General features: G+C 43.2%; 1 protein-coding gene across 4 annotated transcripts in view; it reads right to left on the bottom strand.

The window, feature by feature from the left end:
• Window positions 1-27,800, bottom strand: part of FGD5 (FYVE, RhoGEF and PH domain containing 5) — a 106,151-nt gene that overhangs the window by 62,100 nt on the left and 16,251 nt on the right. For all 4 annotated transcript variants that reach the window (XM_074835884.1, XM_074835881.1, XM_074835882.1 and 1 more), the window contains exon 3: window positions 2,774-2,903. In XM_074835884.1, coding sequence (XP_074691985.1) covers window positions 2,774-2,903 — 130 coding nt within the window. The remainder of the gene's footprint in view (window positions 1-2,773; window positions 2,904-27,800) is intronic.

Below are 27,800 nucleotides of genomic sequence, written 5' to 3'. Positions count from 1 at the left end.
AAGACACCAGTGCTTTCTGAGACAAGAGCTGTGGGCAGATGGAATTTATCCTGTTCACTCTTAATTACAGTGAACTGGAAGCCCTTGTCTCTGACAGAGAATCTGCAGAGTGGGCTGCATGAGACCTTGAAAGATTCCCGCATCACTATTATTCTGTGGCTGGCATGGGTGAAAGACAAGTTAAATATAGTGCATCCTTCATGTCAGAACACTGCATTGACTGTTGCCCCTAGGAGATGGGGTCTTCCCTGGCCATCTTTTGATTATTGCTTTATTGCTTTGCAGATCCTGCAGCAGTGGTGCTGAGGCAAGAGCCCTGATGCTGGGTGGCCTCTGGATGCCCAGATCAGGCATCTCCTTTAACAGACAGTGTCCTGGGGACAGCTGGGACCCTCAGGGTTTGACAGGATGGACCCAGGAACCCCCCAGTCTGTCCGCAGCGATGCCTGCCGTGGGGAGGCTACAAGAACAAAGAAGCTCGAAGGTGTCTTAGTGCCACTTCTCATCTCTAGATCTCTTCTCGGTCCCACATACAAGCACTGCCCCCTGACCTGGCTTACTAAGCAAATGGCTCATCCAGGGATGAAATTACTGCTGCTCCAACCTCTTTTTAGAGTCTGTAGCTAGAGCCCAATGGATTGCAGAGTGGCTAATCTTCCTACAGCCGGAATTATAACAGATAATGTCTACTTTCCTGACCTGCTTCTTGGCAGGGTAAATAGCCACGTGCACTAATTCATCAGCCAGCTTGGAAATATGGCTCTACTCAGATGGAGATGCTTTAAGACAGCTCCCCAGGAGCTTGTGGAATTCTGGTGCTGTGTACTGTGATCCTTGCTGACAATTAGCTTGGGAAGCAAAGGCCAACCAAAGAACCAGACCTGTTCTGATATTCTCTATCAGGCACATGTAGACATTTCACCTGAAGAGTGGGAGGGATACCTCCAGTTAGACTCTGAAGCACATGGTTGTTCTCTAAGTGCCGCCACCTTCTGTGACAGCTACACAATGTGGTTACCCCAGCACAACAGAAAAATTAAAACGCTTGAGATGCAATAAGGGAGACATTTAGAAAACCATAATTTCCTAGTGTCTTGAGTAAAACTCTACAAAAATGGCAATAAAATTGGTTTTAGCAGCCTTGAATTTGCTTCCAAGTGCATAGTGACTGCATGCGTTTCCCTTGTGCACTCAAGTCACAGTTTAATTCAAGTCATTTCTCCACTGGCATCACAACTAAGAGATGCTGAGAAACCTGACCAGCTTAGAGCATACACTAGTGTGCTATCTATAAATGCTAGTGGTTTGTCAGCTAACTAATAGAACTGAAAGGAAAAATATTTTTCATTTAAGAGGGAATGTCAGAAATTTAAAGGCTTTTCCCTTTTCAAAACCACATGAAAACAAACAACCAAAAAAAGTCATGAATCTCAGAGGAAGAAATACAAGGTTGCTTGCAACTGTTTCATTTGTTTCAGGTCAGCAAGGAGATCAAACCACAGTCTTCTCCACTGGTACCAGAGTGTGAGAGACAAGAGCTCAGCACCCCCCAGGGTAGACCTAAAAAGTGACACAGCATACAGGGAGATCAAAGGAGGCTATTATCCCTCAGAGATTAGAGCAACAGCAATTTCATTTGCCCTTCACTGTCATTATGCTTGCAATTTCTTTTTCTGTTTCTCAAGAACTGGTATCCTGGTAAGGGAAAAATTCTGCTCCCCTCTCTCTACACCTGCACCTAAACAAAGCTTCACATTCTGGAAATGCCCGAAGAGATCTGATCTGTGCTTCTCCTTGACAGAACGGACCCTTACTCAGCCATCGTTGGGTTTCAAAGGGGCACCTGCACAGACTTTTGCAGGCTCTGACACATGCCTGTGACCAGACACAAGCCATCTACAATCAGGAAGCCACATAGCTGTGCTGACCCTGAGAGACCAGGCCAGAATGAATGGCAGAGAGAGGTGTAGGGAATCAGGATTTGCTGTCTTCCTACGCAGCCTTAGCTCCTGGGGCTCAAATTGGAAGGCTTCAGAAGAACATACCCATTTGTTGCATGCATACCAAATGAGCTACGCGTTGAGTACTTGTACTCAGAGACACAATGTTAGATTGCTAGGCTCATATTAGGTTTTAAGAACACACACCAAAAAAAAATTCTGTGAAAAACAAAGATAAATTTCTGCCTAAAATGGCTCGATGCCATTTCTTTAACAACTGCACTGTTAGTCAGCTTACTGGAGGTTAAAACAGCCTTGTATGGTCTTAAGCTGTCACATTTCCATGGTCTTCTCCGTATTTTGTTTAAGAGCTGTTTTATTCATCAGAAGTCAGTAAAATAAACCCAAACATGAGTATATTTTCCTATGATGAGAGAATTTTGAGATGGCAGAGACCTATTAGATAATGTACTCCATCTCCCAGCCAATGCAGAACTAGTCCCAGTAATGTATTTGTCATTGTTTTATCCAGCGTAGTTTTAAAATTTTCAAGATTGCAGCTAAATCCTTCTTCTGAGTGAGACATTTATCCTGACATTCAAGTGAGGCCTTTCCTGCTGGCTGTGTTGCCTCCACTGTCCATCTTAGGACTGCAGTTCTTTGGCTTTGCCAACATGCTACAGGGGTTAAAATGTTGCTAGTGCACTGGCGGAGCAAAGGATTGATGGCTCTGACACCAGGCAAAGAGCAGAGAGAGTTGAGAATCCAGGTTCTTCTGCAAATTGTTTCTCCCTCTCTGGGTTTCCTGCATTCCCTGTTTTCAGCTCTTTTACCTTGTTGATGAGGCTGGGATCACCCGGGCTGCTCTCCTCATCTTCTGAACTCTTGTGTTCCTCATCTGATGTGATGACCTCCATCGGTATCACAGAGACTGGGCACACCTTGTAGGGCTCCGTGTAGGCACTGCAGAGAGAAGGAACAGACTGGCTCACTGGTGGGATTCCAGACACCCGTTGCTGCTTAGACATAACAAATCCATATTGTCCAGAGATAACTAGTCAGGAGCAGGGAGTCCCTGCAGACCTGATAGGCTTGGAAAGCAAGATTTCTCAAGCTTTGTTTTTTTGCTGCCAGGTTCAGCAGAAACCATTAAGGCAAGTAGAAGGATCTGAAAGGAGCAGTGGGAAGTTAACTTGTTAAAGTTTCTGCAAAGGATCAATGTTCTGGCTCAGTTTGGAGGAAAAAGTTCATACTTAGTTGCAACTGGAACTGCTTTGTTCCTCACTATTCACCCTCCAAAAGGGATGTAATAAAATCCTACTAACATCTCAGTGCTCGTTAAAAATGGAAGTTAGATATTGTAACAATGGGTTTTCTGGGAAAACATCAAAAAGATGAGAAAAGTATAATTGTAATACCAATTACATCAATTAAAGCACAAGGGATTCAGAGCCTAGAATCCTTGAGTTCTTTTCAGCTCCAGAAAGCCAGAGAAAGCCATGTGATAAGAGTAACGGATCCGGTGTGTGATACAGGCCAGTGGCTTCCCAGCATTTTCTTTTAGAAAAATAAATCCTTTTTTAAAATTAAAATTGCCAGTGATTTGAAAACCTCCACAAAGCATGACTAGAGATAGGTTCTCCAGATGGTGCCTGCCCTTTGCCTTAGAAAGGTGTCTTTTATTGCTGATCTGAATATGCCTAGCTCCAAATTCTAGATACTGGATCTTGTTAAACCTTTGTCTGCAGAATTGAAGGCAGTCTTCAAATTTTGTTACTGTGCAGGTACTCACAGGCTGTATTCAGGTTGTCCCTTCATTTTGTCTGTTATATGAAACAGGTGAAGACCTTGGTGTCTTACTATGTCATGCCTCATATCATTTAATCATTCTAAAATCTCTCAACTTTATCCAATTATCCATTAGCATTACCCAATTTACTAACCATGTTAGCACCAGTTTTTACTACCAGCCAGTTTTAGTATTGTTCTTGGTACTGCAACATAAGACTCAATATTCCAGCACTGGCAAAAGAAGTGCCAGGTATACCAGTGGCACCACCCATCTATTCCTACCTGACTTCACTGTATTTTTACATTCAAAGATCACATTAATATTTTTGGCCACAGTATCATTCTGTGAGCTTACATACATCTCACACAGCACAGCAGCCTCAAGCCTTTTATATTTCCGGGGGTAGGTTCCAGCGTTCAGCCAACAGGGCAAGTCTGTTGTCTTGAGAAACAAAATCTGACATCTCCACGTCTTCCAGCAGACATCTTGGCCAGCCAGGTCGGTCCGTAACATGGGCCTGGCTTACTCAGTGTATATGATTTCTTTAGTTCTTATTTCCTCTAAAACATTATTAATTTGCTTTAGCAACTCTGCCTCATCAGTTTATTTTTCTTTGATCTCCCACTTGGGGATCCCAGTTGTGAACAAGTCCAAAGCTTCAAAGCCAATGCTCGAGTGACATGAGGCTGGGCAGAGATGGGTTAATTGAAGTGGGAGGGCAGTGAAGAAAGAGACTCCCAAGGCCACTGACCAGACCCATATTTCATTGTGGAAAGGAAACTCCCTACATATTTGCATTCGCTTTCAAGCTGCACCCAGGGCTCTGTGTCTCCCATTCAGGTGCGGCTGCCAGCCTTTCTTTTATGCTGTCAGCTTTTCCCTCATGTGCAGAATCAAGGAGCTCTCACAAGCTGCCCGGTGCATTTGCCATGGCTGGGCGAAGGGCCAAGCAGCAACACTGTTCCTCACCATTGTCTTCTCTCATTTATTATTAGTTTTTCTATTATCTGCAGTTTTTCAGTGTGGGCAACATCACGGCACTTCTGAAAACCTGTGTAGCTACAACAACAAAGGGGCCTCAGCACAAGTGAAAGCAAGAGCAAGGCAGATACAGGAAGAGCTCAGGAGGCTTATTAATAGTTTAGCCAGTCTCTCTCCTTACTTGCACAGCCCTTCTGCAATTTGTAACTGTTTGCCCCTGCAGACATGAAATTAAGTCCCTCCCTCCTTTTCTCTCTCCCTCTCTCTCACTCTTTCTCTGATAAATGACTGCATTATGTTAATGTAAGAACACATTATAATTTGGGAAGAATGCCTCAGTATATTAGTCTGGTAATCATTATGAATGGCATTATTGAAGGTTCATACAGTACCAAAACTTGCAATATTGCTGAACTGTTGTATGGGCTTCATTTATAGTAGGCCTGCAGTCCAGTGGCACTGGCTTGGGTTTGAAGAGAAGTCCCAAAATGTTGTGGGTCTCATTTGCACATGGGATGGGTACAGGCATGTTTGTGCCACCCTCTCCATCCTGCCCTTCTCTAGTCACTCCAGTGCACTCAGGTCTTCACTTCTGAGACTGTTCTATATTGTCACAGAGCTCCTGGGCAGTACACCTTTCCTGACACTCAGCATGTGTTTTACTCCAGTGAATTCACATCCTTTCACCCATTTTAAATGTCTACACTCTTGTGGTCTCCTGTCAGTCCTAGCTCCTGAAGACTTGAACTGTGCCCAGGAACTGGTCACCACGTGAAGGTGCCCTGGACATGTCGCTTGGTCTTCACTAATCCCACTGCCAGGTACCCAGAGGAAAACACCAAGGATGCAGGGATAGGTGGTAGATGACTTCTGAGGCACAACAGATTTCAGGAAATCTTATAAAAGGATGATATGGAGAGTAATTTTAATGCAGGGCAAGGTCCCACCCACAGAGCAAACCCTTCAGGTATGTCCAATTACCATAACTGCATATTAAGTCTTTTATCTTAGTACAAGTGGCTGTGCACCCTGTGCAAATCACCTGGAGGTGTTTTAGCACTTTCCAAGAGTCTATGTAGGTTGCTTTTGATGTTGGTCAACTGCCACTATTGGATGAACCTTCAAACTCAGTATTTGAAAACAGAAAAATAAATGGCTTTATTAAAATAATAGAATCACCAAGATTAATGAGATGCAACCACTGATCATGACAAGAGTCCATCGCTAATACTAGGGAAATAGTCACAGCCAACTTCATGCACTGAAGTTCTTCTAAAGCAGTTTAATTTCCATTGATCACTGAATCACAGAACGGCTGAGGTTGGAAGGGACCTCTGAAGGTCATCTGGTCCAGTCACTCTGCTCAGGCAGGGCCACCTACAGCCAGCTGGCCAGGACCGTGTCCAGCAGCTTCTGAATATCTCCAAGGAGGGAGACTCCACAACCTCCCTGGGCAACCTGCGCCAGCGCTCGGTCACCCTCACAGGGAGGAAGTGTCTCCTGATGTTTGAGAGAACCCCCTGTGTTCCAGGTTGTGCCCACTGCCCCTGGTGCTGTCACTGGGCACCACCGAGAAGAGCCTGGCTCCATCTTTGTACCCTCCCTTTGGGTATTTATACCCATTGATGAGATCCCCCCTGAGCCTTCCCTTCTCCAGGCTGAACAGTCACAGCTCTCTCAGCCTCTCCTCAGCTGTGAGGTGCTCCAGTCCCTTCATCACCTGCGTGGTCTCTCCAGTATGTCCCTGTCTCTCTTGTACTGGGGAGCCCAGCACCGGACACAGCACTCCCAGTGTGGCCTCACCAGTGCCGAGCAGAGGGGAAGGATCCCCTCCCTCGACCTGCTGGCAGCGCTTTGCCTAACGCAGCCCGGGGTGCCATTAGCCTACCTTTGGGACACTCTGATTTTAGGTGTCTGTGAAGTACCTTTCAGTGTGGTTTTGTAAAGAATAACCCTTTTATGGACAAACAGTAACCTAACTTTATAAAGCCATGGTAAAGCAGAACCACTGCGTTAAATTGCAAGCTGCAATCTAGGATAACACAAGGAGAGGACTCTGTTGGACAGGACAGGGATTGCCAGCCCTCTTCCCTCAGGACTCGTGTCCAGATCATAAACCTCACAGTCACAGGTGGTACTTACTGGTTCCCAGTGACAGTTTCTGAGAGCACCTTAGTACACAGTCTTAAAAATGCACACAAACTGAGATGAGAAATTACTTTCTGTAAGCAGATGCAGAAACACTGAATTAAAACAACTGTTGTATTTGAAAAGAAGCTCTGTTTCAGGAATTGTGTGATCTTTGCCTATGAGTTTCTAACATGCTCTTGAATGAAAGACTCTGTGAAACTGTAAGATGGTATAGGCTGGGAAGGACGAGTGAAGTGATAGGTGCAATGATGTCAGGAACCAAGAGTGGAAATCATAGAATCACAGAATAATTTGAGGAACCAAGAGTGGAAATCATAGAATCACAGAATAATTTGGGTTGTAAAAGGCAGGGGTTTGTGTTCAGGCCTTAATTTCCTGATGTTCACAAATGTGGGAATTGGGTATTACGTTCCCAGGTGCTAAGAATGCTTAACCAGTAAGACATGACGTTACATCAGGTCTCTATCTTTACTGCTCTTTGTAACCTCTTTTTCCATCAACTGTGGCCTGCCTCCTTCAAGGTAAGGTGTGTATTTGGGTCATAACTCTGTAGACCAGTGATTAAAATCTCCTATTCACCTGGCCGAGCCCTTCTTTAGTTCACACATCCTTAATCATCTACCACTTAATTACACTATTAATGTAAACATGTGTTTAAGGTAAGCAGACCTATACAAGCTATAGTAACATGGGTTACTACACATGTAGCCCATGTGCTGATGGGCATACATTTTTTCAGGCATCTGATTTTGGTTTTATTCCTTCCACAGAAAGAATTTTTTTTTTTGCTTTTATTCTTTCTCCTGTCATTTCCCTGACTCTGCCCTTCCTCCCTTCTTGAAAGAGTGAGCAGCAGGGGTTGCAACTTCGCTAGGAAAGCATGTAGACATTGTTGATCATGAGATTCTTCTCAGTCAAAAAGCTGGACAGACCCCATGAGATATCTCCAGCATCATATCTTCATGACCAATTGTCTTCTGCAAATGTCAGCAGCATTTTTAGGAAGTCTGCTTAAGGCTAAGAATTCATTAACAGTCCTAAGATATAAAGTGATGTTGAGTTTCAGAGGAAGTGAATTTTGGTGGAGGAGAGACTGAGCAATTCCTTATAAGAAAACCCAAGCAATTCCTTGTATTTCACAATGAAATGGGTCTAGAAATGATGGGAAAAAACACAGACAGGACAGAATATGGGAAACTACCTCAAAATATGTGATTAGGTCATTGCAACAGGCCAGATCTCATAGTGATTGCCACCTTGACTGAACAGGAACATGTGGAGGAGTTTGATAGAGGGAGTGAAGTGTAAATGGTTACAGCTGCAGACAATGATCAATAAAGACTATAGTTAGGCACCTCGCCAGCAAGTCTTGGTGGTCTGAATGACAATCGCTGCTTCTTGCATAAATCTGGGCACAACAAATTGCTAGTTGTTGTCCCAGTCACTTGCTATTTCATTTGTTTTCTCCCTTGAATCCAGATCAAGCAGGACAGTGCTACTCCCTGTTAGGAACTTACCTTCGTATTTTCTCAAAGAGCCTATTTGGAGCTGATAACATGCTGCTGCACTGAACCTACAGTAGCTTGAGCTATCAGGGCTGCAGCGTTTCTCAGCTCAGCTGCCACCTGGTTGTTCCCTAGTGCTCACTTAAGAAAGGCAAAATGTCTTGGTGTTGTCACCCCTGCAGCACTGGGGATGTATGGTTTGGTTTGCCTGTGAATCTATCAAGTCTAGAAACCCAGTGCCCCAAGAAACCCTCGTGCTTTTGAGGGTAGCCAAAAAATACACACAGTGTATAAAAAACCCCTTCCTGATCATTGTGGATAATCAGCTTGGATTGGACCCAAGTCAACAAGATGGTTTTTTGAAAGCAACTACTGTTTTGTTGTGCTCCATTGCAAGGAGAAAACCCACAACAACCCACAGCAGAGTTTTATTTGTTTTTTCACTAAGTTTATTGTCAACTCCTGCAAAGAAAATGTCCCTCTAATGTGTCTGAGAATGCGGATAAATAAATAGATCTGTCACAAAAGGATATCTTACCTTCATTTTCCCTCTTATTCCTCCTCAAAGCCTCCTCAAAGTCTTTAAAGACCTGCCATAATAACATCAGTGTTTATTGAAACAACATGGTTGCTCATCAGCTACAGCAGTTTTCTCTTCCTCCCTCAGAGTTCAAATGTATCCTGGCACTTGGTGTGACTTACAGGGCATATCTAAGTACGTGTAAGATGACACCATGCCAAATTCATTACCTTAAACTACACCTGCAACAAGGCTAAGTTTTTATATAAAATTAACCATTACAATTATATAGCATATAATTTATAATTAATTATGCATATGTAATCTGTAATTATATCTAGTTATATATATGTGAGTCATAAATGTTTAAAACCTTGTGTTTCTTTAATCTGCTAAATGATATTTTTCTTTAACTCATTAAAAGCACTGCTAAGTAAACTTACTGCAAGCAATAAACTTTAATGCAATGGAAGTTGCTAATAAAAGTGTGGGCATGGAGAATAAGGGGAGAAATAGTCCTGGAGTTGGTAGTATCTCAGTAGACATGGTAATCCCCAGCTAATTCCTTGTAGCAATGATATGGCTGAATGAGAGCAGATTGCAGACACATTATCTGCTGCTCCTCCAGCAATTGTCTGTAATCATTCCAAGAGTTAGCCAGGACAACAAAGGAAGCAATGGGCCTTCTGGGACAGTCTAACCTTAAACTGACTGAATAAATGCAGGAGGAGGCAGCACAACAGAAGTCTTTTATTTAGCACCAGTTACATTATAATTAGGAGAGCTGCTGATAGGTACAGAGTAGGGAGAAGCTCTATAGATGCACTCTGCTAGTTATCTGTGACCTTCACCTGTGAACACATACTGGTACATCTGGAAAAAGGTGTTCTAGAGTCTACAGACTCTCTGGTTATCCTGACCCTACAGTGATGTTTACATTTGACCTCAGAGGAAAAGGATCTGTGGACTGAGCGGAGGATGGATTCATCAAGGAGAGGGAAGCTGCACTGATCACTGTAATAGCACTAGCTCCTTTGTTAATAAAGTCAAGACACAAGTCTCTACTACCTACAATACCTCCCTAGCACAGGTTGGGACAAGTCTGAGCACAGATGGTATGTGCATGGGAAGTGAGGGAGCCCTGTGGAGGTACACAACAGGTGTAAGATCTGGTAGAACATGATTTACAGACTGACAAATACTGTATTTTGTCTAGCCTGAATGTGTAATTGAGAGACTTGCCCTTCTTTTAATTCCACACCTATCCTTCAAATGACCCTGCAAATTCTACCCCATTCCTCAGCAATGATCACATCAATTCTTTAGGATTTTTAGAATTTATTGTCAGCATTAATGAGATGTAAGAATTTAACTGGAGGGGTTAACAGTGGCAAAAATATCCAGCCAAGTTTCTTATAATAAAGGCCTAGGAAGACTATGTATTTTTGTTTGCATAACACCACAAATGCCCTTGGCTGTCTGCTCATCTCTTGGCCACACACACAAGTGATGTCTTGTTTCCTCCTTTAGAGTCACCAACTGCTTAAAAAAAAAAAAAAAAAAAAAAAAAGGTGAGTTGGTGGAAATCTAAACTTAAGGTCTGTCACTTCCACTAGGTGATGTAAGTCCTCTGTACCAGTAAGGATCAGATTGCCTGCAGTTTGCTTTCAGTGAATCTGTACATCAAGTGATGTATCCTAGAGAAAGGCTCATAAATCTCACTTGCCTTCTGCTTCATGGTCTGTGCTCCAGCAGTGATCATGAGAGAAGGGGAGTGCTCTCTCCTTTAAGGTATTTATATTAATGTATCCCTGGAGCTCTCAGTTATGCTTTATGATACCTGTGGAGTATCCATCCTTTCCATCAAGTGGCTCTTTATACATCTGAAATGCAGCTGGTTAGGCTGTTAGGATGTGCTGGCAATGTCCCTTCAAATGCCAGTGCAGGAGGTCCATCACAGTTAGCTCTATAAGGTATGGTTGTGTGTGTTGGGACAGACTTACAATGTATTTCTGCCTTGCAACTGAACCTACTCAGACAGTGTAAGCGTGCTAGAAATTTGTTGGTCAGTCCCTGAAGCAGAGAGCATTTGTGTAGGGTTCAGATGTTGAGCAGTTCAGTGCCACAGTGATTCCCTCCATGTTAATCATATGGCAGGGAGCAGGGCCATGGGAGACTCCTGTGACTGGACCCATCTCCAGGGCAAAGCAAGTGTGATGTGGCCAGTGAGGACATCTGGATTCCCCCATCCCAGCTCCTGACCACCTCCTTCATTCTCATGTGTCCCTTCAGGGACAGGGGACTAATAAAATTGGATTTCAGTATTCCAAAATGCAGTTTCTGGAGAAGGAGACTGGGTGGCTTATTGTTAATCACAGGAGTGTGACACACCGTCACCAGCCAGCCTGAATTAGCTTCCTTGGAGTAAACTGGTTTCTTTTGGAAGTAGGTTTCAACACACTTTCAGTCTAAAGAATGGTATGAACAAGTGCAGCACTTAAGGAACCTCTGCTATGTTCATATTTGAACCAAACCCATAATTTGTCTCCATAAGGTATATACATCATAAAGGATGATCCAGGCTAATAATACTCAGAGATCAGGCAAAGGATACCTTGCTTAATGATTTCCAGAAACAGAGTCCAGGGTTGTGTGCTCAGGTTTTAACCATTGTGGCAGCACTCAGTTAACAACAGCTGGATTACCTCCCTGCTGCCTTCCTGTTGTCTTTCACTCTACATCCCCAGTCAGTGCCAGGACAGAGAAAGAGAAGGATATTTGACACTATCTCTAATATGATTTTTTTTTTTAAAAAAAAAAAAAAAAGAAAAAAAGGACAGAACCTTTTTTTTCTGGAGAATCTGCTTATTTATTTTCTTTGTATCTGTTGCAAACTGCAAATTTGATGATGCAACTTAATTACTGCCAACATACTTGAAGGGCCAAAGAGCCCCCTGATGTATTTCCTGAAAATTTCTTATGGTTTTCAAAGCGCCTGCAAGTGAAGATCAGAGCAGTATTTGGTCCAAAGTGTCGCCACAAGACGAAGAAAGCAGTAGAAGAGGCTAGAAACCACATTCTTGGTCCCACTCCTACAGTGGAACAACTGCGATTAAAAGCTGGTTTTGCCAGTAACTATCAACACATGGGTCACCATATTCACTGTTTCCACATAGTGGGGATAGGAAGTAAGTGAACTCTCTGGGTTTCTGTGTAAGTGCTGACTTCTGCTCTGCCTTTTGTGGGGGACATAATGTCATTTTGTCTAGGGTGTTTCATCCACTCATTAGCGAAACTGCGGTTCTGGATTGCTAAAAGACAATTCTTTCAATTCTTTGCTAAAGAGACGCAGTGGTGTGTTGTTCAGTTAGGCCTAGATCCACCAAAGTTTTAAAATGAATGTCAGTTATGACCCTAAATATTTTTCTGTGTGTATCGGTGATTGCATTGGCAATTATTTGTCCTGCATCAGCAAAGCAGGTTTGTAGGAACTACCTAGGAAGGTACAAACAGGTATTCTCTCTCCATGGGGTACGTCCTCTACAAGTATAACCTCCCCAAAGCCAACTGAGTGAGAATCTGATATGCTCAGTTTACAAATTACTAGTAAATTGCTGCCATAACCTCCCCATCCACAGACCCCAGCCTGTGCCTTCTGACTCCTCTGTCATAGGGATCTTAGCTCATGACTGGATATCATGTCCTGAATGCAAGAGGGAGACCAGAATCTCACCTGGACGCAGCTGGGTTACACAAAGCCCACCTATATAAAATCCCCTCCATAGAGTGGTGAGGGAAAAAAAAACCTGAACGCCCTCTATTATTGGACCAAATGGATTGAATGCAACTTTTTTCTACATGCACTATCCCTATACCTCACTTTATTTCAAGTCACATGCCCAGCAGTTACGAGTTCAAACTCTGTCTTTCTCAAACAGTGACATCATTATTGTGAAAAATTAAAATCATATGAACTCAATGCAGTGATGGTAATTGGGAGAGGCAATAGGGTGCTGAATGACCCTGTTTTATTAAAATTGGTTATTTATTCTCTTGTATCTGTTTCTAAATGATTTTTTAAATTCATTCTGCAAAAGGAAGGCTCATTACTGTAGGAGATTAAAGTCCAAATGCATTTAAAGCCAATAAAAGAATTGCCTATTAGTGCAGCATGTGTTTAGGCAGTCAGTTCCCTGTTATGGCAGACCATCAAGGCAAATATTGCAGCTGAAGTCTGAAAAGGGCAGGAGAGACATGATGTCTGCTAATAACATACGTAGCCTGACAAGGCAAGGTTGCACAGGGATAATCACATTTCACACTCTGAGGCATAAGCTGTTTGCCTGCCAAGGCCAGAAAGGAGTTCATCCTCATGCTACAGATGTTTCAGGTTGAATTTTGCTCACTCTTGCATTGGTGTGATGGAGGTTATAGGAGAGGGGGAGACCATTTTTGGTCAGGTGCATAAGGCTTTTGCTCTGTCCTGAACAACTTTAGGGACAAAACTCTCCCACCTTCAACCACTGCTCCTGGAGGTGCTCACAGAACAGCGGTGCTGGTGCAGGTCTAGTTCTGGAAGGGAGTGCAGGCAGTGAGGAGCGCATACGGGTTTGGGCTCCATCTCAGGGAACGTCCTCTGGCCCAGCCTGGGGCAGTGTAAGTAGAGGAGGGATAGGAGAAAGCCTGACTGAGGTTTCACTAGCCATGTCCCAGATGTGCTGGGATTGATGGGCTGCTCTCACTTTGAAGCACCTGCACAGCTGATCCGTGTTTCAGGCTCAGCCACAATAAAACTTGGGGTGCACCACTGTCTGCGAGCACCATTCCCCTTCCCAATCCTGCGGCTTTAAATCACTGGAAAAAACAAAGCAACAGTAAAAGCTGGACATGCCTGAAAACAAAACGCGGTGTCCTTGGGCCTTGGACAAGTGGCACACCCCCTCCCTGCTCTCCCAGGCACACTGGAGAGGCGGGAAGCTGTGGCAGCCTCAGCTTGCGCTCAGGCTGGCCCTCCGGCCCTTGTCCTGCATTTCCTGTAAACAGGGAACACTTCCTCCCCAGAGATGACCTGGCAATGAACTAGCGAGGGCTGACGCTCGGCTGCACCGCACCCAACGCCCCACCATGCCAGAAGGTACAATGGGGTGGCCGATAATACATAATAGGTTATTAAAGGCAGCTCTGCCCTTTATAGACTCCTTTGAGCACATTGTTTACATCGCATGTCAGCCACCACAGAGCTTTTACTTTCATTAAATCATTAGTTTCACAGGCACCCAGAACTCCTCTATCCAACAGCACCAGCAGAAGTTTTCCTTAAGGCACCAGCACAGCTCTTCTTATGCTTCTCTTTTTCTTCTTTCCCTTGCTACATCACAGCCCTGTTGTTCTCCAGCAGACTATTGTTCCCCATCTCTGGTAACCTTTTGCCATGCTGAACCTTGCAATGCTTGGAAACCTGAACTGAGAGGGCCAAAATGAAGACCCCAGTGCTTGGCAGAGACAAAAGTCTCCTTTTTGTGCTGTAAATCTCTTCTTCCTTCCCAGACCGTGCAGGCCATACATCTGCATCATGCTGAAACTTTACATACTGCACATCTGTCAAGGGACAGAAGATAACAAGGAAAACATCCACTATTTATCATGATGGGTTTCAACTGATTTGTTGGGCAGCCCCTAGTCACGACACAAATGGCCTCTGACAGTGAAACCGCTCAGCACTTTTGCCCTATTCTGCTCTATAAAATGACTTATCTTAGTGACAGTCTGACTTTGGATGCATGGTGTAGAACTTGGAGGAATTCACCCTGACTTTAATGGAGTCACTTTATACTTGTGATCTTTGAGGAGAATAAGATCCTCTGGTTTCATTCCGAACCCTCTGTAAGACTTACTCCTCTCATAGATCAGTGACAGAGTAAGCCAACCACCTAGAACTGCCTTAAGGAGAAGGAAAAGGTATCTCCTGTAAGGAGTGACCTTCAGCTAGTCACCCGATGGTCTTCTCAGAGTATAAGTACACCTCTGTGGGGAGACCACTGTCTGGGAAGCGAAGCTTCCACTGTCATTTGTGTAAAGTCGTTAATCCCAGAGCAATGTCATCTTTAAAATATGGGTAAGACTGAAGGCTTTGGACACAGCAGATTCCTACCAGTCTGTAAAACAGAACTGCTCTGTCCATCTCCCTTGGGTCACAGTTTTGCTTCTGTTCTTCCTGTTGACTGCAAACTGGAAGGGATTTCACTATTTCGGTCCAGTCCTTAAGTCAAAGAGGGATAGGTACCCCCTGGATCATGCCCACGCTTATTTAAGTTAAGGCAGAGTGATGTTTACATTCTCGTAGCCAAGCTGAGATACAGAAATCTACCTGGAACCATTTCAGAGGCAGGTTTGCTAGGGTCGCTGTGTTCTGCTGGGGGTGGAAGTTCTTGGATTAGAGGCTCTCAGATGCTTTCAAGCAGCCAAGCTGGCACGATTGCTGCACAAAGGCACAGACTGGAGAAGAACACCAGTGATGGAGGATTTAAGCAGTGATACTTGGCCAAGGAATTTCAATTTATAAAAAAATTGCAGGTAGACATTTCAGAAAAAGGTCTGCATCAGTTATTCTGTGGGCGTTTCGCAAATGGAGCGGGGCGGAACAAAGGCATGTTCGTAATACACAGCGGGCTCCCCTGGATACACTTAGTGCTGGTGGACTGGTTCTGTCTTACAAGCGTAATAAAGAGTTTTAAAGTTTTAAATAGTTAAGAATCAGTCTGGGTCCCGATGTGTTTGGTGGCTGCACAAGGAGGTTATTGACTACACTGACCTACACAGAACTAGATTGTCTTTACAAGTCCTGTTCTTTAGTGTCTTTAGGTTTGTACAATACAGCAGCTGGTCTGTACTTTTGCACATACAGTCCTGAAGAGTATAGCTGGGACAAAGCTACTGATTCTGGAAGCTAGCCTGGACTGAGGTGTGATTAGGTGTCAATTAGGCAAACATGACCATTACAGCAGCGAATGGATCCAACTCATTATAATCTTTTCAGAAGATCTAGCTTAGCATAATTCTTAAGTGATAATGGAAGTGAAAACTCAAAGGAGGATGCCAGCTTGGAAATGGCGTCAGTGAAACAGAAACACAAAACTGAACTTGAATCAATCATCATTTGCTGCAGCCAGAATTTTTAGTCATCTACTTATTAATAGACATCTGAATTCTTGGCACCTGATTCCAAAAGACAGCAGAACTGGTGGAAGACAAAGGGCTTGGTTTTGTGGTGGGAAAAATTCTTGGATTTTTTTAAGCTGTTCAGAGTTGTGTCAGGAAAAGACTTAAAATCAGTATTCCTAAAGCCTTTTAGATAACAGAGAAAATTATACTTCCAAAGCAGATTTTATTCTTAAATCAGAATTAGCAGTAACACACCACTAATACTTCACAAAGTCTGAATCTGCTATGATACTCAGACAATATATGAATTTCTTGCAAGTACTGCCTGGCTTAGAAGTGAAGTTACATACACCTTGCATGATAATGAGTCCAAATAAGAGAAATATCTCTAAGCATTGTTATAGCATTACTGATTTTGATTTCATTCATGCATAAGTAGAACAACAGTTGGTTGTGCACATGGGGGAATAAGGGCAGAATATGGAATTTCAGAAGTGGTGTTAGGAACAGTAGGACACCCATGATTTGTAACTGCCATTTCCAGAGCAGAAATGACACCTGTAATGTATGGCTTTAAGGTGTCCAGTGGTGTACCAACATCAGTCTTTCAGATCTGGCGGTACAGTGTGAGTGCCTTCAGCAGCAGTTGGCAAGGGGATCTCACAGTGCTTTACATATTTCTGTCCTGCAATCAAAGAATTAACCTTGCAGTAACTCAGTATAAACCCTTCATTTGACATGTGCCTCAGGCTGAGAATGGTACTGAGGTTCGAGGGGAGTTAAGGGAGAGGTATAGGAACAGTGGATGCCGATAAGGTGCCAAACTGCATCCCAGGCTGCCAACTCTGCAGAAAAAGAAAGAATGAACGAGTAGCTCCCATGCAGGATTGCGCACACGTATACGGGACTGGCTTCAACTTAGAACAAATCCAAACAATTTCGTTGGACTCTGTCAGGCTTTTTAATGGATCCCAAAAGTAAACGTTATGGGGAAAAAGCCATAATGAGGTGGATTTATAGGATGAAGTTAAGGTGCTAATTTTAAAACCAAGAATTTTGATTTGGGTGGGGCCCAAAAGTGATATTTAATGTTTTCAGTACAAAATATTGTGAACGTATCAGCCTATTCCTTTCAAATTCAAGCCCTTAGATCCACATTCTACGTTTGCCTTGAAATAGCCAAGTCCATCAAAGTTGCTAGAGCAATGTGAGAAGGTAGGTAGTATCTATTTTGTTCTGGATGCTTGCTTGACATCAGATTTTAGTGGAAAGTGGAAAAAGAATTTTTAATGGCACTCAAATGGCAGGTAGATTACAATGACACAGGTACACAAAACCTTACTGTTTGAAATCAGATGTTTAGCAGTCCTATATCTTTACTGTTCAGCTCCAGAACTGGAATACTGACCCAAAAAAGTCCCAAAGCTTGAAACTTTAATGCTTATATGTTAGAGGTATCAGGGAATCCGTTTAAGTGGGGGCTAGAACTTTCCTCTGCTGCATGTACTAAGGCAACAAAGAAGTCTAAGTGCCTAGAGGACAGTCTGGGCTTTAATTTGGTCTGCATAAAGCCATGGGGCCATAGGGAGTATACGCACACCAGTGTGTCCTGGTGTGTGCACAGTCCTGTGTATCTTTGCAGTGTGTGCTGCAACCACTTCGGGCTGTTTACTTTTCAGAGGGCACCGTGGGCAGGAAAACCAGTTTACCAGAAAGGAGACTAGCGCAAGGAAAGGTGGGATCCCTGTAAGCCATGGAAAATGCAGTAAAGCTGCCTACTCTCTTCACAGATGTGAAAGTATCCAGGTATGCGCTGTTACCATCTTGTGTTGTGATCCTCTGCAGCTGCCCTCTGCCTGCTGCGTCAAAGCCGGGCTGTTAGTTCTCTCCCTGCTCAGGGAATGAATGTACACCAGTAAGGAGATGTGTAATCTGAGCGATTCACACCCCCCCAGTGCTTGGCTTCGTGACTGGCGTGGGGAAAGCACTGATACGCTCAACAACCCCTCTGCAGATAAGCATTGCTTTACAGATGGGGGGTTGAAGCCACGGGCTGAAAAGGTTGTGAAAGGTCAAGAGGTAACTCTAACCACTCTGTAAAGATCTTGCCTGGCCCTATACCACCATATGGTGTAGCATGATGTTTTGCAGCAGGTACACTGTTCTCTGCCCTAAACAATCTGTTCGCTTACCATTGAAATGAAAATCAACATCTTTATGTAGCATGCTCCAAGACGTCCCAACAAATCTTCCCAACTTACCATCATGGTCCCATTCTCTGAAGTCCCTGGCCTATCACACAGATTTCATGGTTTAAGTGATGCCATATTTATCTATGTGAAAAGTCTTCAGATACCTTTTAAAAAGCATCCTGCTGTAGTATTGCTCCTCTTTATGCCTTGAAACTTTTTGGTTGAATTGTCATCCCATTCACCCAGCTTTTCATCTGAGATGCTTGCTTTTACACAGAATCTGAAAGTCAAACACTCTGAACTCCTTCACAGCTTAAAGCAGTGGTGAAAAAGGTGTTTTATCTGCTACGTGTAGAATGACAAACTCTGACTACTGCAGAATCTGGACTGTTAGTTCAGTTTGTAGAGGACTTTACCAGGAGACAACTGTTTTTCTTTGCTGCAACATCTGAAGCTTAGAAATTTATTATTGAGTTTCCAAAAAATGAAAATAAATTATTTCAGATGTTCTAGAAATGAAGCAGCACTGTATCCATTTTTGGTTGCCCTGAGACCAAAACCTGTGGGTATTTCTTTCTCCCTATGGTGGTGTTTTTAGGCACTGGATTGTGAGGAACTCAGGATTTAACTCCCAGTGCTGACTGATTCAGAGTGATCTGAGATGAAAACCAGACCCAGGAGAAGCGGAGACTGGGTTTTCTATATTTTAGGCTACAGCATATAGGAGTTTCCCTTAAACTTTGTCAAAACAGATACATTGTTCACATAGAATGCTTTTGTGAATTTTTCCCTTTCGGAGAATGTTTCATCTCACTCTATTTTCAGGTACTAGCATGAATTATCAGGGCAGTCAGATCATAAACAGCTGTTCAGATTCTCAGAGGTACAAATCAACAGAACATACCAGTGTACCCCAAATAAGCATCTGGCACAGTATTGTTTTCTCATCCAGATTCCACTTATATAGTCACTTTTCTGACTATGACACATTTACCAATGTTTTTCTGACTCTGAGTTCTGGATCGAGTTAGAAAAAGAGATACATTTCACAAAAACTGTCTGATGATATGGCACATATCATAGATCGGAGATCAGGGGGTATGTTCCTGATTATTCTTTCTTTGTTTATTTTTGGCAGTGTAACCTAGTCACTAAAACTTGGAACCAGAGTCTTTATGTTCTATTTTCATTTTATTGCCAGTTCGTTATTCCATACTTTCCATGGAAAGTACTCACACTAAGTTCAACATAATGAACAGCATGCTGCCCTGCAGGACTCTTAAGATGGAAGGGGAGTTGTCATTTCCTTGTACTAGCAGGATCAGCTGCTTTATCAACAGCATGCAGCCAGGTCTGGGAACAAACCAGGGGAAAAATGCAGTGAAGCTAGGATCAGAAGGAAACCTGTCTAGATGACAATAGTAATATTCCCTATTAAAAAAAAACAAACCACCAACTGAAAAATGGAACAAAGTATTTTTGACCAGAGAGCTAACAAATTTCTCTCTTACCGCTGTCAGCATTACTCCAGCTGTTTGTGTTGCCAGAGCCACAAAGGACTTCGTACAGATTATACAACCTTTCTTGTTATCAACCAAAATGCCCTTCAGTCTTGAGGGCCATTTTCATAGATGGTCAGCCCTGGCCTAAATCTCTCCCATAGAGACTTTCTGAAGCAGTGGTAGTTTGTGCTAAATGTGTCGTAGCCTCATGCTAAAGATCCCCAGCATCATTTTGCTGGAGAAAGTTGGGGAGTTTTAGATAGCAGGTCCCTTGAAAGTACAAGCTGAAAACTGAGCTGTCTGTTGCTCTCAGGACAGCATATGCCTGTCCTGTCATTTGGTCGTGGGGTAGGAAAACATTGAAAAAATGCAATCGTCTTTTTCCTGCACCATTGTTACAGTGCTTCTTAGTGCTGGTGCTGCAAGGTTCAGTGACCTCAGGCAGCGTGAGGGAGACTGTGTCCAGAATGCTTCTCTACCTCTCAAAGACCAGTCCGGAACAAAGCAGTGCCCAGTCTCTTGGGTTTTAAAGTTCCTGAGCTCCTGCAAGCTGGGTGTGCATAAATACCTCCCTATCAGAAGGGCAGGAAGGTTGGGCAGCTTTTGCTATCAGTTTTCAGAGCAAACTGAGGACATATGAAAGGAACTGACACTACTAAGAAACCTCTTATCTTCATGGTTGTCCTTCCAGCAGGGATTCCCTTTGGACTTGAAAGCACATACCAAGATTTGAGACTCAACTACCCTGCAGCCTTGCCAGGAAAACAAACGGAGTTCCTGGAATTCTAAACTAACCAGGACCTTGTATCTGGCTTTTCTTTCCTGACGATTGGGGGAAACATCAGGTGAACTGAATTTTCTTGTGTTTCAGAGATTCACCCAGTTGTTAAAGCAGAATATTTCCAGAAGGAGAGAAAAAGAGCTTAACTGCTAATATGTAGGGCTGAATGGAAGTGCTCAGTGACTCCCCCCTGTCTCCTAAAATGTCAGTTTAAGTTCTCAGATTAAAATCAGAGCTGGCTGCAATTTTGCTTGGCTGGGGCTTTTTTAGTTGAAAAATCAGGCTTGGAATGATTAAAAATTGCATAGATTTGTGACATTTGGCTGGGATTAATCTACTAATTAATTCTGTCCCCCTCCATAATTCTGGAAAATTAAAACCATCTTAATTCTGCAATTTAAAAGAATGTTTTAGTTCGGAATTTACTTCAGTATCTATATCTTTTTTTTTTTTTTACACTTGCAAATGAAACAATCAGAAAAAATGTTGGAAACTACAGAATTCCTATAGTGTTGGGGGTTTTTTTCTTGGACTTCATAGTTAGGCACACATACTTTTTCTCTCTTATAGCCAATGAATCAATGTTTTTCCTTAGAACTGCAATCAAATGGCAAGATAAATTGTTTGTCCAGCACAGTTTAAAATAGGTTTTTACATTTTTGTCGTCTTACTATATGTCACTCTCACTGTGGCTCTTTACCCTGAGCGTGTTCACCGTGATATGTTTTTATTTCACTGCCATTGTCTGGATTTTTTAAGCCTGACAATATGAAAGCAGAGAGTTTAAAGGAAAGTTTTTGAGGTGCTCAGTTTTAGCTCACATATTGTCCTTATCTATTTAAGGACCAGAAGATTTGACTTCAACAATGTATTGTACTGTATCCAGTCCATTACTTCTGAAGGCATGTGCGCTAAGGAAGAGACCTTTCTGAGCTCTTCTAGCCATCTCTCAGAACTAAGAATGCAGTCTGACACCTGAAATGTGAGAGGGTCAACAAGCTTCACTGAGAAACTTTCATCAGAAACACCAAACTAGCTATTCTTGAATAGGTCCACCTGCCTAGAGGGTCCATCAGGGAGATGTAGCAGGTTAATAGCCAAGTTTTTGGCCCAGATTTACTAAATGTATTCAAGATATAAGGACAAACTGCCTAAAGACTGAAGAGGTGTTTGATTTGAGACAGCTGAGAATGGCTGGATGGGGACTGCTGAACACAGATCCAAGCAACTATCACTTGTCTCAGTTCATCAGTACGTAGCTGCATTTCCTTTGAGAATAAGTCTGTGGACATCCCTGTGATACTGATAAAGCTGGTGTGCCATGAGTCAGGCAGAACACCAAAAGGTGTTCACTGATGATAGGTCTAAATCTCCTTGCTCTAGGCCTTTGAAGGATAGCATCTAATTAATCTAGCCAGTTACTCAAATGGAAGGGTCCTTTTAGAAGCTCTTTAAGAGGGGTCTTGGCAAAACAAGACAGTGCCTCTTAAATATGTCCTTCCATCCATTAACTCTAATTGGTCGATTAAGATAAAATTAATTGTTACATGCCACTGCACAGCAAATCTTTAAGGCAGTTTTTACATTAACCCCTCTTGGGTCCTGTAAAAGAAGAATTCTTGTAGCGTAATTAAAAATGTGCTGTACGTTATAAATAACTTTGGTGGGTGGCACAACAAACCATAAAGTACTAGACTAGATTTGCATTTAAAATGCAATAGCATTCTGTTGTTTTTGTCACAAATCTAATCTAGAGATATACCCTATATCATTGAGCAGTGGATTCTGGAAAGGCTGCAGAACTGTGATGTGCAATCTCTCATTCAATAAATCTCGGTAAGGCTTGGGGTAGGGGTGGGAGAGGAGAAGGGCGTGCAGAGAACACTCACTGACAGTAAAAGATCTGACCATTTCAAACCCGCCACATCTTGCCAATCTGCAGTCTCATCACCCTGTCTGCAGTACATACTTTTTTCTGTGTGGTGCTAGGAATGCTTAAATCACACCTGTATCATTTCTGTCCCCATAAGCATCATCCAGGGCAAATCTGCAATACACAGCAGACTCTCTTCTCTTGTGTAATTCCACTGAAATATATTTGTGGTTCATATGATGGAAACAGAGAAGACAAAGAAGTCTACCCAGGCTTATAAACCCTCAGGACATGAAGATGACCATGTGTACACATTCCTCCTTCTCTGCACTGTAATTTGATCAGAAGAGTAGCCATCAGAATGGAGTCCAGCTGCCTATGAAGCCAGCATCTACTGAGGACTTGGGACCATTTCCTGGGAGGTATCTGGGACTGTGGTTCCTCATAAACAAAGCCAGGGCTAGATCCGGCAGGTTGTGGCTGAGCAGTGGCAGCCCTCTGAGGCTGTGCCGGGATGCACTTGCCTGTGTGTGCAGGGTGGTGAGGAGCAATGCAGAGCTGTGCCAGGGGAGCACATCGCCCTCCTGACTACCTGGACTGTCCCCTGCATCCCCAGCATGAACCAGGACAAACAGCTCCATGGATATGAGGAAACAGGAGAGCAACCATGGAGCTGCTGTAAGACTGATACCTAAATCTGGACAGTGTGTTAAAAACTCTCCTTCTTCAGTATCAATATGACATTACCAATACTGTCCAGAGACACTTCTCAAAGGCGCTTGTTTGAAAAGCTCCACCATCCAAGAGCATTTAGTGGCTACCTTTCTGTCTTTGATGTCTTGAAAGACAATTCCCCACTCCTCTAGGATGGCCCTCAGTGTGGCCAGCAGGTCAAGGGGGCGATTCTCCCCCTCTGCTCTGCTCTGCTCTCGGGAGACCCCCCTGCAGTGCTGGGTCCAGCTCTGGGGGCACCAACATCAGAAGGACATGGACCTGCTCAAGCAGGGCCAGAGGAGGCCACAAAGATGCTCGGGGGGCTGGAGCACCCCCCTGTGAGGACAGGCTGAGAGAGTTGGGGGTTTCAGCTGGAGAAGAGAAGGCTCCAGGGAGACCTTAGAGCGGCCTCCCAGGACTGAAAGGGGCTACAGGAAAGGGAGGAGGGACTCTTGATCAGGGGTGTGGGGATAGGACGAGGGGTAACAGATTTAAACTGACAGAGGGGAGATTTAGATGAGATGTAAGGAAGAAATTCTTCCCTGTGAGGGTGGTGAGGCCCTGGCACAGGTTGCCCAGAGAAGCTGTGGCTGCCCCCTCCCTGGAAGGGTTCAAGGCCAGGTTGGATGGGGCTTTGGGCAACCTGGGCTAGTGGAAGGTGTCCCTGCCTGGGGCAGGGGGGTGGGACTGGATGGGCTTTAAGGTCCCTTCCAACCCAAACAATCCTGTGATTCTATATCTTGTGCCCAGACCTGAGCAGCAAGGGGTTATCTCCCACAGACTGCTCCCTGTCTCTGAGCAGCTGGAAGTCCGGCATTAACTGCTGTCACCTTCTAACTCCCTGTGGCAATTCAGACAATACTAAAGTAAACAGAAATAAAGACATGACTCATGTCAGAGCTGGCTGTGGCTATTGTCAAGAATTTCAATAGGCTGTGCACAGCCTGAAGTCAGGGTATAGTACTGGGATCCCTTGCTGTGCAATGAACTTAAAAAAATTTCTTTCAGATTTATGCTGCTAAGTGCAACAACTGATGAAAGCTGCTGAGATTTTCTTTTCCATCATGTTCACCAGATCACAAATGAAAATGTGTCTTTTCCTTGTCTCTAAACTCAATCCCTGATCAGTGCTTTGTTACAGCATTTTTATGGGACTTCCTCTCATTTACAAGATCCAGAGCACACACCATGTGTTCCACATGGAGATAAACGCTATGTATAGATTTTATATATGTATAAGGTTTTTAAAATAATATATTTCTTGAAAAAAACCTCTCACAATGTTTATGATCACCATGTTTCTCCTTGGCTTAATAACTGTCAGCAGAATTACGTAGAATAAACCCATACAGGTCTTTGAGGGACCTGAGCCCCATTAGTAGGCCACTTCTGTGCTACCTCCATAATTAAGATTATCACCAGCCCTGGGAAGCACTTGACCTATAAAAAGGAAATTCTCTCTCTTGTAAAGCTTCTCATCACTGCTATGGGTACATGGTAGCTTAGTGTAGGCACAGAGCAGGGATTTATGGGGCAGAGAACTAGGAATTGAGTGGAACCAGCAGTTAGGATTTGTTTATCTGAGAAAGCAAAAAGAGGAAAGGATGGGAACATCTTTCCCAAAATAACTAACTGAAATTTAGGCTCAATCTGTAGCTCATGGCTTAACTTTCCTCCCAAGTCCAGATGCCTTGAGAGCCTGCTTTGCATAGGTTTGTCTCCAGGTCTAGTCTAGAGTTAACTTGCTTCTACTTCAAAACCGTAAGGGTGTGTGAAGGGCTGAGCAGCATGTTATTCAGACCATTTTTAGGCAGAGAATTTATGTTCTAAGATGTTTATTATGCTCAGCTTTTGTTAGGCTTTTTTTGTGTGTATGTTACAGAAGGGTAGGGAATAGGTGGTCATACAGACTGTCCCTGGCTGCAGTCTTGGAGCTCATCAGTGACTGAAGACCTGCAGGGAGCAGACAGGATATAATCACTTAAGTGGCATAATTTGATAGAACCAGTTGATAAATCCAGTGGTAAGGCAAGGGGACAGCTAAATACTCATTGGAAGGAGAAGTAACTGTTCATCCACTGGATTTTTCTCCTTTTAAAGGAGTGGGATTTGCATTCTCTATGGCCCATCAACCAGAGGCAGTGGTTCTATTGCTGTCTTACTATAATACAATTTTGTTACACATCTTGGAATCGGTTTGCGCTGATGTAGTCCTTGTGATCTTGCGTGTAGGCCTGGCAGAAGCCCAGACTGGCTATGGCTATGCACAGAGAGAATTGCTTACAAAGCTTTTAACATAGCTGCTTACCCATGAAGCATCCTCTCCAATGCTAGCACTTCAGATGCTGACACTGTTTATCAGTACCTAAGCACCTGTGTGTTCCTGCTTTGGTCTGGCCAAATGAAAGAAAAGGTATCACTTCCCTGACACACATAAACCATGGTTTTTTTCCTGACTTTCTACTAAAGACAACTTTTTCTCCATCTTCTTGAAGAAGCATGCTCCTTGGGAATAAAAGACATTTACAAAGAAACAGGATAGTGAAGAGGTGATCAGCTTTCTTGATTGTACTAAAGCTGAGAAGCACCAGATAGGTGCCATATGTCTTGAAAAGCAGTAGAAAGTCAGAGCCTTGGGAGTAATTTACAGGCATGAGACTGCAATTCTAGAGACTTATTAGGAATTACCATGAGCCTTGGTATAATGGCACAGAGCACTGGAATCCCCACACTGGCCCCTAAGAATTCACTTGAGAGTCAAAGTCTGAGCAAGTCCTGCTGTTGGTTAAGTACAATAGTCAGACTGAGGTTCTTCTAGTATGTATCAATGACCATTTTATGTAGAAGGATAGGGGAATGTACAGGTAACAGTAACACGGGCTTTTTAGCTCATTTCTTATGAATATTCAGCATCACAGTGGGATTAGCTGTAGAACTGCAGGTATACTCCTTTTATTCCTCTCTTCTCCCTATCTTCTTTCCTCTCTGGATTTTGCGCATCTTAGCAGAAAGAAGGATTGAGACTTAGCAAACCTGGTAAAACCAAATTATGGGCTCTTAACAACTTATAGCTGTTGAGGGTCAAGGCAATGCTATAGGTTACGGTGTACTGTCCCAGAGGTACAGCGCAGCTGTCTTTTGCTTTCGGCCTGAACAATTGATTTGTGTTGCTTTGTACTTTGTAGTGCAACTCTTCAGAGAAAAGGGGCTAGAAAGTGACTTTTCAAAAGCAAATGAAAATTGAATCTGATTCAGGCTATGTGGACTGGGGAAGATCAGGGGAATTTTGTCCAATTTTACTTATGTGCCATTATTTCTATGCTGTACAGAAGGCTAATGATGATCTATATTGTCATACACCCGAACCAGAGTTTAATTATTAATACCAGATAGCTAAATTTTGGAGATACACAATAACTGCCCTTCAGGGGGCAATATTCCCAGTTCTGTTCTGGCAATGGTAATTCTAAGTTAAGATATATTTCTAGAACACTTCCGTTATTGGACTTTTTCTATAAACGTGATTGCTTCTAATTAGAAATTATTGGTTTAAATCTACTCCACATGGTCTTTCCTTTTTAGCAAGAAAATTAAACAGTGAATCTTCTTATCTGTCAATTCTTGTAAGCCCCCCTCCCGCCCTGCTTTTCCCCAAACACACACAGTCGTAGAGGTTCCTGGATTATTATAATCTTTTATAGCACTCTCACATTCTGTTCTCTGAAATGTAATAAAAGAGTTGTACTGGGCCATTCATCAAAAATGTAGCAATTCCATAAGGTATCAGCAGATGCTAAATACCAGTGCTCTGCAGGTGAATGCACCGAAGAGAAGTTCATGGGCTCAAGTCTCACGTATTGCAAGGGTTTAATCCAACACACTGGTACTCTCAAATGGTTGAAATAAGCCTTAGGATATGAGCAGGCTGGAGTTCAGAGTAATTTTTATTCCTGTGCAGTTGTGGTAGAGCTGTGTTTGATAGGTATTCATATTAGAAAGCTTAAGTCCATTGAGAGATATCTTAGGCAGAAGTGCTTTAGCAGGAAATAAAACATCCATGTCCATACATCACGTATGCATGTGTGAATTGGTTCATGTACATGTACTTGTACGATTTGCTTTGCTTTACGATTAGGCGGTACACTCTTTCTCCCAGTATATTATGCCATTGGATGTGTATTACCCATTCACATTTCATCAAAGCTTTTCAGGCGTATCTTTGTCCAAAACATTCTGACAAATATAGCAAATAATAGCTATCTCAGCAGCCATGTATGTATACTGCTGTCTGCCTGATGCTCTTCCCCTCCACCCCAGTTATTTTGATAAAGGGGTTGTTCAGGAGCCTAGCCTTCATTTCTCCCGCAACAGCAAAAACTGCATGCACAACAAGCAGCAGACTGAAAAATTATGTTCACGCCTTGACCTTGAGACTTCCTGAACCAGTTTGGATTGGCTCTCCCTTTGAAACAACAGGCTTCCACAGGAAGTTCATAAATGGGCCCAAGTCACAGCAATTGACGTAGTTTTAATATTTTTAACTTGGTTCTTCAAGAACTACCTAAAATGGGCGGCGTTTCATGGACACAAAGAACTGGCCAGCTTTTCCAAGAGCACACGTCAGTGTGCTGGGCGTAAGGCAGACCGCTGACAGCAGCGTGAGTAACGAGCCATCAGGCCTCCAGGAC

This window comes from Strix aluco, chromosome 11, assembly GCF_031877795.1.
Source record: "Strix aluco isolate bStrAlu1 chromosome 11, bStrAlu1.hap1, whole genome shotgun sequence".
Classification (NCBI taxonomy): Eukaryota; Metazoa; Chordata; class Aves; order Strigiformes; family Strigidae; genus Strix; species Strix aluco.
Note: the sequence above shows the minus strand (reverse complement) of the source record. Positions and strands in the feature narration are given on the sequence as shown.